Source organism: Haliaeetus leucocephalus, unplaced genomic scaffold, assembly GCF_000737465.1.
Source record: "Haliaeetus leucocephalus isolate CR32 unplaced genomic scaffold, Haliaeetus_leucocephalus-4.0 Scaffold395, whole genome shotgun sequence".
NCBI lineage: Eukaryota > Metazoa > Chordata > Aves > Accipitriformes > Accipitridae > Haliaeetus > Haliaeetus leucocephalus.
This window is the reverse complement of record NW_010972831.1, coordinates 5063134-5075171: the sequence shown is the minus strand read 5'-3', so window position 1 is coordinate 5075171 and position 12038 is coordinate 5063134. Positions and strand designations below refer to the sequence as shown.

The following is a 12038-nucleotide window of genomic DNA, read 5'->3' as shown; positions in this document are numbered from 1 at the left end:
GACTGAAATCAAATAGCAATTTGTGCTCCTCTCCCATCCTGTTTTTTCTTATTTTTCCCTTTCAGAAGAATAAATCCACCCTCAAACCTTGGCATTTCACAGTTCCTCCCAGATCTGAAGCCTAGACACATAGCAGCAGCTGGACTCTCTGCAAGCTGTCAGGAAGAAGGCTGCTGCAAGGGGAAGGGCACATTTCTTCTGAATAGTTCCTGCTCGTTTGAACATAACCTCTGTTCCAGACACTAGAAAGAATATTTATGCCCTTAGCAGATAATACTGAGCATCTGCTCAGCTATGACCATTTCCTGAACTGTTTTGTTCCTTGAAGCTGTTCAAGAATTTGCACCTCCTGAAGTAAGGAGTTGTGGGATGGGTCACACAGCCTGTTCTACCCCTGTTCTTGCAGAAAGTAATCTCTTAGGTAGTGGGCACAAGTCCATCTCCCACAGACCAGGAGCATCCAAAAGAGCTGAGGATCACTGCACCAGCCCTCTCCTTCACCCTTTCTGCTTACAGCCACAGTGGAGGCAGAACCCTGCAGACCTTGTTTAAAGATGGTTAATAAATACATTGCACATGATACCTGGAGGGGAGAGTTCATTTACCTTTTTCTTGCCATGTAGCACTGTGGCCCCAGGGGCAGCAACCGCTGCTTTGCAAAGCCCTGCTGGCAGGGAGGTACGTGAGAAGCCTCAGCATATGCTCCCAGTGCTGCCTGTACTAGCCAATATGTGAGAACTCATCAGGGCACTGAAAATCAGGAGTGATACAGTCACGCTCTACTTCCCCCATGACACAAACTGAAAAATAATGAGGGCAAGCAAGCCACTAAAAGATAAACTTAACCTTTCAGTGGCCACAGCACCATTCTTGCCACACGCACATGACTGGGCCACCATGCTTATTTCTGCTGATTCAGGACTGGGAGAGAGACAAGACACAAACCAGCCCTGAGTTATGAGATCTGCTTATACTCTGGTGTCCCTATCAGCATGTATCTCATCAGCCCATGACAATGTTCTGCTGTAGGCTAAGGACTAATGCAAAGGTCTGAGTTCAAGGGACTTGCAGATGATGAATACTTCCTAGTAACATACTCTGAGACGAGAAGAGGGTTAACATCCCCACTGCACACACAGGAAATCTAAAGCACAAAGTGGGAAAGTGATTTCTGCACAGTCACAAAGTGAGACAACAGTAGAGCTGGGATCAAAACTGAGAGTTTTCCTTAACTTTCTCATACATAATTCAGCTGCTAGCTTGTTTAACCTGTATCTCTTCAGGATGTAGGGGGACACCTAACAATCTGCCCTCCATTCCTATTTGCAGGCCATACAGCAACTGACTGAGCAAACAGAGGTCCAGGCAGCTGGAAGCTCTCTAGTCCCTCTGTGCCAATGGTGTGAGCATCGGTCATCAAGCTCTGTTCCTCACTCACTCCTCAAATAACACTGTGCTGGAAAGCATCTCTCCAAATAGCCTAAACAAACACACTGTTTGCTTAACTCCACCTCCTTTCCTTCTCTTTGGCTATTTCAGAAGTTGCTGGGAAAAGCCATGATCCCCTCTAACACCGAATTCCAGCCATCAGATAGCATCAAAGACTTTCAGCATCTTCCCAGAGGAGCTCAGAAGGTCACAGTACGGGTTCTGTGGCACTGCAGCTTTCTCTAGGCAAGTGAGAAAGGCAAATCACTGTGATGTTGTTAGCAAAGAGAGCCAGACAGTTATTTGAATTGCACAGATGATTCAGAAAACAAACGGGTGCTAAAAATACAAGATATACTTGCAAAGAGTTCTTCTCATGCCTGGGAAAGGCAGGGGCAGCTCTGGAGGAGATCTTTCTAGGACACAATGAGGTCTGAACGAGCAGAGGGTTAAAATAAAATACAGTAGCTGTCTTGCCAGCAAAAATTGGGTGATTTTAATATAAGGGATTTTTGTCTAGCAACCTTCCCACATCATAGCACAGAGACAGAGGTTCTCAGAATGTAAAGAGTAAAGTGGTGAAGGAACGAATTGACTAAGGAAGACTGGTAAATAGGGACAGCTCCAGTGAAAGAGCAATGTCCTTGTGTCAGAGAGGTAAATTCAGGTACCTGGACAGGATGACAACATCCTCTGGAACAACGGTGCAGAACTTTCCAAAATCCAACTACCACCAGCTCAGGCATCAGCTATTCACAGTCTCCTCAAACCAGAAGTGCAAAGTGATCTGTGGCATATTTCAGTGGGATCAAGGACAGGAAGAGCAAAGAGGGTCCACTGAAAGGGAGACTGGCAAAGCACCAGCAGATGGAATAATAAAGGATGCTGTAGGTCATTTACAGAGCTGTAAGAGTTTCTCCAAACACTATCATGTCCCACAGCCTGGCACTCGGTTATATCACTGAAGTTACCACTGCTTTTGGGTCTAGCTACTAGTTTTCTGCCTACACTCAAACACCATATTCACTCTGTAACAGTACAGTGAGGCATTCAATGAAGCGTGCAGAACACTGTACCTTAAAGCAGTGTAAAGAGAAATGTGGTTAGCATGACCACTCACTCCTCCTGCATCAAAGGTTACCACCTGCAATAAAACCACAGAACAATTAATCGTTTTGAAGAAGGAGACTGGGCAGTTACCAGCTTTGACATTCTAACACAGCACTGTCCCAGCCCATTGTATCTAGAGAGTTGTTTTTGTGTTGCACAATGAGACCTTGTGTGTGAACTCCTGCTACAGAAACACAACTAAACAAACACACTCTGGAGCTAGAGGACTAGACAGACTAACAGCTCGAAAAACAGAAAGATGACAAATACCATGTTCCCACTGGCAGGATGCACTTGTTACTTACTAGGGGGCCAAAAGGTTACTTTCAGAGTGATCTGTTGCAAACTTGTTCCAAGAGGTCCAGCTCTATGAATCACTCTCTCCTGGATTTGAGAACATACTAGAATGCCTGCAGATTACAGTGTGAAACTATAGTTTGTTGTACTGTGAATCAGGACATATTGCTTTAACAAGAGCAACACAATCATGTAGCACTGTCCTGATTGTAACGAGGCTTTATCACAGAATAACATAGTGATAAAATAATCTGATATGAGAATAAGCCTTTTAAAGAATCAGCTGACTGCACTTTTTGTACAACCAAGTCAGGCTTTTCGCTGAATGAGAAGATCATATTGTTTATTGCTTCTCTGCAGGGAGAAATGGGAACTTCATAATGCAGAAGTAATGTGTGAACACAGCACTAACATGTCACCATCCAAAGCACAGAATCCTTGGCTCCCTGCCCTCAAACCTACAAATAATTTGTCGGGTGAAGCATCCACCCCAAGGACTCACTCTGCTCAGTACTGTGAAGTGGGTACTTAAAGGGTCCTGCTTCCACTCTAGGAGACAAACTGGCAGCGCAGTGTAGAGCAGACAGGGTATGTGTGCTGGTAGGCTTTCTAGATGGTGAAAGTGACAGTCCTTGGACAGCCTAAAGTTAGGGTTTTGCTCTGGGAGAAGCCAGGCAGCAGAGCTCTCCACAGCTCCCTTCTCTATGACCAGGAAGAAATCAAAAGCTCCCCACATTTCAATCAATGTCTGCTTCCTTGCCAGCTTGTTCTCTCTTCAGGGAAGGAAATGCTACTGCCTGGCTTACTCACCACAGCTCCCTTCTCAAAATCTATTTTATATGCAGGGCCTGAAGTACTGGGTTAAAGATCAAGGGAAGATCAAAAGCCGCCCTGCCTGTCCTGCAACTTGCTACTCCACCCTCCAACAGGAGAGGCCCTCTCAAACACAGGGGATATTGTGTAAAGAGGGAGAGGAAACACAAAAAGAAATACTTCAAAAACCACAAACTCCAGACAAGCCTGCTTATAAACCCACCCACCCAGTACAAGTCCACAGTTAGACTTCCCACTTTGCCCAGTGGCTGTAATAATGCTGCCACCAAGCAGCAGGGTTATTCATTACTGGCAGGAACTGGTGGGACCCAATTTAGTTTTGTTCAGTTACAAAGAAGCATTTTCTGGTCAACCCCTATTTTATAAGGAGAAAAATTATGTCTTGGCTTTGGCTGCTTTTGCTGTACATCAGTATTACCTGAGAGGCTCTCTGCAGGGTCTACATGGTGTGGCATGGTGCTAAGCCCTCTCTAACGATATCAGCTTTTTGAGTAGCTCATCTGGGAAAGACATTATTAAATTCTGTACAGCTCAGGGAATGAGCATAGCACCCTGTATTTTATAGATAAGAAAAAAACACGCTCTGAAGTCACTCCTACCTAGAGTGGCACTTTCCTAAGATGACAATGTACCCCACTCACTGTAGGCAGAATAAATTCCTGTGCAGGTGAATAATAGTGCAAGTCTGCTAAGGGCTGGACTTGCACTAAACCTTTTACTAAACAGGGACAGCAAGAGGGTTTGTCTCTTCTGCCTGGTCATTTATTTTCATGTAACCTGTACAAACATAACATTTTTAAGATGACTACCCTGCTGTCAAATGCGGTTGAAATTAGCCAATGGGCTCTAAAGTCTTTTGAAATATGCATGTCCACACATATATAAATACAATTGCATTACTCTTGTTTCCTTAGGAAACCAAGCTAAAAACCCCAGGCAAGCCAAAACACACATTTTTCCTTCTATAGAGGGTAGAAGAGAACAAACCAGAAGACTGAGATAATGAGCAGAATAATGAGCTAATCATTGTTTTGACAAAACTGGCTCAGGCCAACTGTGGGAACACAAGGCTGGGTTAGGAACTGGTTAAATTCTTGACATGGAACTTATCTGTTCAGAAACACCTTTGGAGGTTTTTCTTCTCCACATCTATTTTGAAATAGGAGCTGCTGTTCTTAGTGCTGCTGGGCTTACATAACATCTGAACTAGCTAGAGATTGCATGGAGTTAACTTTCAATTGATGTTTTCTAATCTACTGTTAGGACATTTGCACCTGAATTCCCTGTCTCTTCAAATATACAAATTTGTAGGTGCACACTGAGCTGGCCACAGTGGCATTCACTTTATCTGCAAAGTGACCACCTTTGAAATACTGGCTTTTCACCTTTAGAGATCCCTCCGAGCACACAGGCTGGCTCTGACACAGTAGTGATGTCCCACCTATCCAGTATGTAGCTTCTAGGTGTATTGTCTAAACAGCGCTCTGATTCCACAGCATGACTGTGGTGCTCGTGACTTAAAGCAGGCAGCAATCACATGTAAATATATTCCTCTGGCTTCAGGGATTCATTTCACTAACAACAAAACTGAATTTCCTTCTCACATGCTGAAAATATTTTCACACGGGAGCATTCGCTTCTTCCACATGGTGCAGCTAGCTGGTGTGCTTGCTTTTAACACATAACCTGAACCAGGCTGATGATGAAATCAAGCAAACAATCAGGGCAGGATGAGAAAACCTGAACATCTTGAAACTGTCTGGGTTAAAAACAGGCTTAGCCAGTTCTGGGAGCAAAAGGCTGGGATAGGAAGTATACTTGATGTGGAAATTATTGCTCAATGAAATCTTTAGGGCAAGAGGGAGTTTCCTCCCCACACCTGTTATGAAATGGGAGCCGCTGCCATTGGTGTTGCTGGGTTTTCTTCTGGGTGACCTTGGTATTCAGGAAATGGAGCTTTCACTAGTGGAAGCCAGAGCAACAGCCAAGACAAACAGGTCCAGAAATCCCTTCCGGAGGGGGGAGAACACAGAGGAAATTACTCAGTTACCAGCAGAAGAGAACTCTTGAGAGGTCTGGAGTCCATGCTCCCTCTACACACCATGTGCATCGGAGGCACAAAGCACTCAAAGCTGCGGGTCTCCCTTACTCTTTCTGGTGTCATCCAGTGCTTCAAATAGAGCACACATCTGCTCAAGTAGGCTGGTGGGGAATGAAAGGTCTTTCTTTTTTAAGAAGGGCCACCCCATAAAATGCCATAGCAAGCAATGCCATTTCTAATGGCCTTCCTCTGAGCATCATTTCACAGGCCTGACTTACACTTGCAGAGGCCAGTGACATTGAAACTCCCTTTGAATCTCTTGTGTGTTCAGAGCTCTCTCTTGCTGCTACTAAATCAGAGAAGCTAAGGATTAAAAAGAATGGATAACTGGATGCAAATGGAATAATCTAATCAGGATCAACATCCCAGTGTCCACTGGGTTTGAGCCGCAAGTGTCTAAGTCTTACACCAGCTCTTAGAATGAAAGGTCCTGGGGGCCTCCCACTTATGTACCCCAAAGCACACCTGAGGAGACTGCAACATAATTGACAAAGGGAGGAAAAGGGATGGCAAAGTCTGTCCCAGCTCTGTTACCTCCTCTAGCAAACTCCACATGCTGCACTCCGTATCTGGTGTTCTGCAAAAGCATTTAAAATTCTCTACAAAGATGACACATTCAAATGCTCCCAAATTTTAGGTGTAGAGACCGAAATCCAAAACATGAGAGCTGAACTCACCCTCTCAAATATAAGCTCCAACTTAAATGCCATTTGTAGCAGGATCTGACTTTCTAGGCTAATTTGGAGATGACCCAAGACAATGGGACTCTTTCACAAACAGTTGTATGGATGATGTTTCCATCAATCCACAGTGGAAAGCAGCTTGGAAGAACGTGATATTGCTGAATTCTGGTCTTGGCACTGCATCTGCCCCAAACACAATCAGGATGTCACCTCCTAATCCAAGCTCTGCTATCACCAAACTTGAGATCCTGAAGAGTAGGATCTCATGATCTAGAGCCTGCCTGGGGCTTACACAATGCTATGTAACTTATTTTTTTTACACACCGAATACCTTCTAATCTGGATTGAGACAGACTAGCCTTGGCTGCCTCTCCCAGCAACATTGGCTTTTGCTTATAAATCCAGCAGGCAGGAAATAATTTCCAAAGTCTATAAATTAGTTTTGGCTTTGAGTACACCAACCGTTAATTTCTGTGTCTGCACTATTTAATGTAGAGCTTGGATGAAATATGTCCCTGTAGCTCTCAAGAAGATTGAGTTACTCATGGACTTCCAGGGCAATTGGGGAAATGAGTAACTATGCAATGGAACAAAACTATGCATAACATGGTGTAACTCCTTGCCTTGCAATCTTTCCTTTCAGACATGTTGGATTTGCAGCCTGGTTCTCCACTACCAGATGACACATATGTTCGGTAAATAAAAGATACCATTGTCTATGCTATGTCTGTGGGGAGATCTGGGGAAAGTTTTCCCACTGTGATAGCTGAAACACTACATGTCTTCCAATCATGTTAACTCCACTGAGTTAGCTTGTTGTGTTTGAAACCCTCTTAGCTTATGCTTTGACAAGGCTCTTCTAACATGTTAAACCAATTCTGTCAGTTTCAACATTACTGAAAAATAGACTCAGTTTACTTTTCAAGGCAAGCTTAGGACCTTAGGACAGCAGAGGTGCTCCAAGAGTGGCTAACAGTAGCAAGCTCTGAAGTTTTAAAATGCAGAATGTTTGACAAAGGTAGTTAGGTGCTTGCCTTGCTGTTGTTGGCAAACTAGGTCTGCTCCTAAATGAATGGTATTATAGCAAACACCTGTTACCTGTGTGATTACTTGGGACACTTAAAATAATGTTAAGTTTACAGAGCAGTTCATTACCACCATCCCCAAGAAGCTGCTTCAGTCACCTTTGGTACTGCTAATGTGTTCTGCTACAGTAATTTGTCCTCACTGCTGCTCAGGGCAGTGCTGAGGGAAATGCAGTGGGCCCTACCACAGTGTTCCATGTTACTACAGCTACCTCTGACACCTACAGCACAGCAGGGAGAATACTAGTGACTGTGCATGTTTCTTGCTTTGAAAACCCTGCACTTTATTTTTCAGCTCATGGTATGCTAGTGGAAGACTCCTGCCTCCCCCAGCACAAACAGCTTGAGTTTAATTTTCTCTGAGGCAAAGATCTTACCCTTTCTAACCATCTAGAGGAGTTCTAGTGTTTACAGAATTTCTGCTGGGATTCTGGTGCACTTGTCCTAGTGCCCATGAGAGTCACAAACATGCAATACAAATCCTCTTGTGCTAGGAGCTTTCAGATTAGATTAAAACCTATCTATTCATGGGGCCAAAAGGCATGAAAGGAGTCCAGGAAAACTGCATTTGTCTCCCTGCAGAGCAATGAATTTCATGGAAAATTAGCCTCAGAATCAATACAAAGTTGGATGCATGATGCTGGTTTTTGTGCTCATGGGGCTTTCATGCTACAGGAGATGCGGTTTCTTGTTTTGTGAATTGCTGAAAGGCTTTAAGAGTTTTGTGATTTTGCTGCTAATCAGTGTGTGACAGTGACATGCCTGATCACAGCAAGGTTCAACAGAAAGAACAGAACACAACCTTTTCCATGCTTAGGCCCTTATTCCTGTTTTGTGGGGGGAAAAAACCAAAACCAAACTATACCAGTGCTAGGAAATCTCCCTGGTTTAATATTCTTCAATCCTGACCCCTAACCGTACTAATCTAGCCTCTAACATATGCCTGCCAATGTACTTCAAATTTAAGCCTAAATGTAAGCCTAAATCCCAGGCGGGCTCTCTTCATCAATGAAACCTAGCAACAGGGGCAAAATGGTTGCTTTAAAATGTAGAAAACATTTGAGGAATTAGAAAAGCAAAAACTCCTCCACTGTTCATTTCTCACTGGGAAGCAAAGAAAGGTCCCCAGAGAGAAAAGATACATCCAAACTACACCATCATCCTTTTCCATATTTTTCAGTGGAGTAATTCTATTTGTTCTGAACTTCTAGCAGTTGTTCAAAGTGTTTGAAAGAGGATCAGAATGACTGTGTCTTACTTGTCAAGACATAGGAGCTGTACAAATACTCACAAGAAGTCTTAAACTACAAAATGCAAAATTGCTTTCAGGTATCATTTTAGACCTGAAATTCAGCTGGGCTTATTCAGAGTGTCTTCTACAATTAATGAAGCCCAAGATCTACTACAGTGAAACTTACTAGTTCCAACAGAGTTTGCAGTTTTTAACCAGTTTGAAGCTTTTACTTCAGTGAAGGTTGGTGACACTACAACCCAAAAGAGGCTTCATAAGATCTAGCTAGAGAAATGGATAAACATTATAAAGCAAATATTTCAAAATGAGTAAGTATATCCTCTCCCTGTCCTAGGCTATTTCACAGAGACTCCAGAAGCAAAATCCTAACTTTAAAGACCTCAAAGAAAGCTTTCAGAGGGAAGGAAAAAGCCCAGAATGCTAGCTCAAAAGTAATGTGGAAATTGCCTACGCTGTAGAAAGTTTCACATTACCAGGTTGATGTTATTGGCTTCTATATGCTTTAGCACAAAGGCAGCAAGGAGCTGTGTGTCCCACTCAACAGCAGGATTATCTGGAAGATCCCTGAAAATGAGAAGCACAATTAGTCACTTCACTGCTGAGAACTTTATAAAGACCATGCTAGAAAAGAGAGATCCTCTTATCAGAGAATGAAATCAAGATAAATTTATTTACCATATAAACCCCCTGAACCTTACTTAGAGAGTCTTACAAGCTTGTATATTGGAGGGTTGAAAGGGAAACTGCAGATCCAACACCCTTCTCACAGATTTGTCAAGGTCTCCATTTCTTCTTACCATTAAGGTAGACTTTCTGACTGTTTTACTTTAAGCAACACCTATTTTGTTCAATGATTCTTGTTGTCTATTCATCCCAATCAAATTTCTTTCTCTCTCTATTTAAAACCTCTTTTAAAACACATTTTCCTGAAAGACTTTCCAATCACAATCTACTGGTGAATTACATATGAAAAGTAACAAGCAAACTCCTGCTCTCATTTATACAAGAATAACCCATCAACCTCAAACAGAGGACAGGAGAGCCATAATTATATTGCATGGATTTGACAGTAGTTCTTCAGCTGTTTATTTTATGCTATCCGTACTAACTGGATGTGCAAAGCATACTATGACTGAATACTCTGCCTAGGTATTTTAGATTGCAGGCTTTTAGGGGCAGGGACCATGAGCAAAATGCAAAATAACGCCAGACAGCCAAGAGAATGATTCCACATTTAAACAACTGAGAGCTGAATTTGACCTCCCAGTCATTATGTTTAAATGATGCCAAGAAAACATTGCTTGCAAAGTTAAAAAGGTTATTAGTAACAATAGGATAACACACAGCTGCTAAAGACCAATCATGACATGTTAAACTGGTCTTTTTCTCAGACTTTTTCCCTCCTCTGATAGTCTGTTAATTGCTGTGAGGTGGTTTAGCAGAAAAGTTGACTACACAGCTTTCTCACACAGACACATGGGTTTGGATCTGAACTGATCCAGCTGTTTGCTGCAGAAAGCAGGGGCGCTACCTCCCAACACTCTTTGGGCCTTGCTGACTCCCCAGACAGCAAGGATGGTAACATCTGCAACAAAACAAAGAAAATGTCTCCTTGGCACATTCCAAAGTAAAGCTCAGCCTGGGTCTTCATGAGAGGTCTTCTGGCTACAAATTTTCCCACTGCTGTTAACAGTAGTAGCAGTAGAAGGAAGAGCCTCAAGTACAAACTGACCATTAGCATTTTATCCGTTGTGTTACATACTCCTGTTCAGCACAGGCCAAAATAATGTGCTATTAGAAACCCCAGCAACAAGGGAAGGCGTTCCTACATTAGCGTACACATTCTAGCTATGGTCCCTGTAGCAGTATTACCAACAACAGAAATTTTTGTTGTACAATTCCCTCTTGTATAGGCAACATCTTTGCCTGATGTATACAAGACATTTGAATTTCATCATAGGAAAGATTCTTTGGTACATCTGGTGGCTGCCTCATCAATTTAACAAACCTGCATCTCATCTGCTCAAGACAAAAACTTTCACATCTCGTGTTTGAAGAGGAAGTGGCCCTGTGTACCCTGAAGGTATTACAAGTCCAACCACGTCACAGCAAGCTTTAAATGGAGTATATTTTAAAAATATGCTTCAACTAAACATCTCAACATGCACACTGAGCAGAGTCTAAGTGTAGGTCTAACAGTGCTTAGGTTGTCTGAATGGTACCTTTGAGGTTATGTCAAGGCTTAATCTGATAATATTAAAGTAGTAAATTAGTCTAAAAGGGATTCTTCACTGGCCACTTACAATGCAAATATCATTCCCCTTTTTGGACAGGGGTTAAATGGAACTGTGGCGGAAGTGAAGAGTCCTATTAAAACAGGAGGGGTGCTCCAACAGTGAGAGGTCAGAAAAAAAAGGAGGGCTTGGAATTTATGATGTCCAGGAGGCTTTGGTGTCACAGCCACTGCACTCAGCTTTATTGGGCTGTCTCCAAAAAGGCTGCTGGGTAGTGGAGCAGGTTTTAACTAGTTTAGACAGATAAAGATCACCCTAGTTCAATGGAAATGAACAGCTGGAGGCAACGGTTTAGAATCCCTGGAAACAAAACAATCTGAAGGCATGAGCAAATTAACTCCATGAACACTGAACTGATTAAGCAGGAATATTCTGAAAAAAAAAGTGCTTCTACTCTAGCACTTACTGCTGCTCATGGAGAGACCACTCACTCCCAGTAAGGAAAAGGAATTATTTTTCTTGCATAATATTTGTCAAGCATGAAAGATAGAGAAGCTGATCTTGCCAAACAAGACACATATGTACATAAGCACATTCATAACTCATTAATAGTCATGATGCCCCACTGAAGTATTCTTAGCTCATTCTGCAAACATGAAAAGTGACACACAGGTTAAATGACATACCCAAAGTCAACCAGAGAAGTCAGTAACAGAACTGGCAATACATTAATCTAGATTGCTCCAGGAAATAACTTATTTTGGGTTTTTTTTTTTGGTAAGAGTTTGTATAATACTTTGTGACGTTGAAAATTTAAGCGGTACGATGATAGTAGGGACCCCACAGAAAGCATGAGACCAATAACTTTCTGCCTGTGCTCTGGGTATCAATAATTGGGTCCAGGGAAGGATGAAAAGGTGACTAAGAAAACCAAGCTCATATGCACCCTATAGCAATGCACACAAGATACATTCTTACAGGCGGTCTCTACATGCCCTAAGAACTTTGTAGGGG

The 12038-nt window shown here is 42.6% G+C and overlaps 1 protein-coding gene across 1 annotated transcript in view; it reads right to left on the bottom strand.

Annotated features, from left to right (window-relative positions):
- Positions 1–12038, bottom strand: part of PIGL (phosphatidylinositol glycan anchor biosynthesis, class L) — a 61699-nt gene that overhangs the window by 12531 nt on the left and 37130 nt on the right. Inside the window, exons 3-4 of the mRNA XM_010573948.1 lie at positions 9264–9354; positions 2505–2572 (exon numbers count right to left, since the gene is read on the bottom strand). Coding sequence (XP_010572250.1) covers positions 2505–2572; positions 9264–9354 — 159 coding nt within the window. The remainder of the gene's footprint in view (positions 1–2504; positions 2573–9263; positions 9355–12038) is intronic.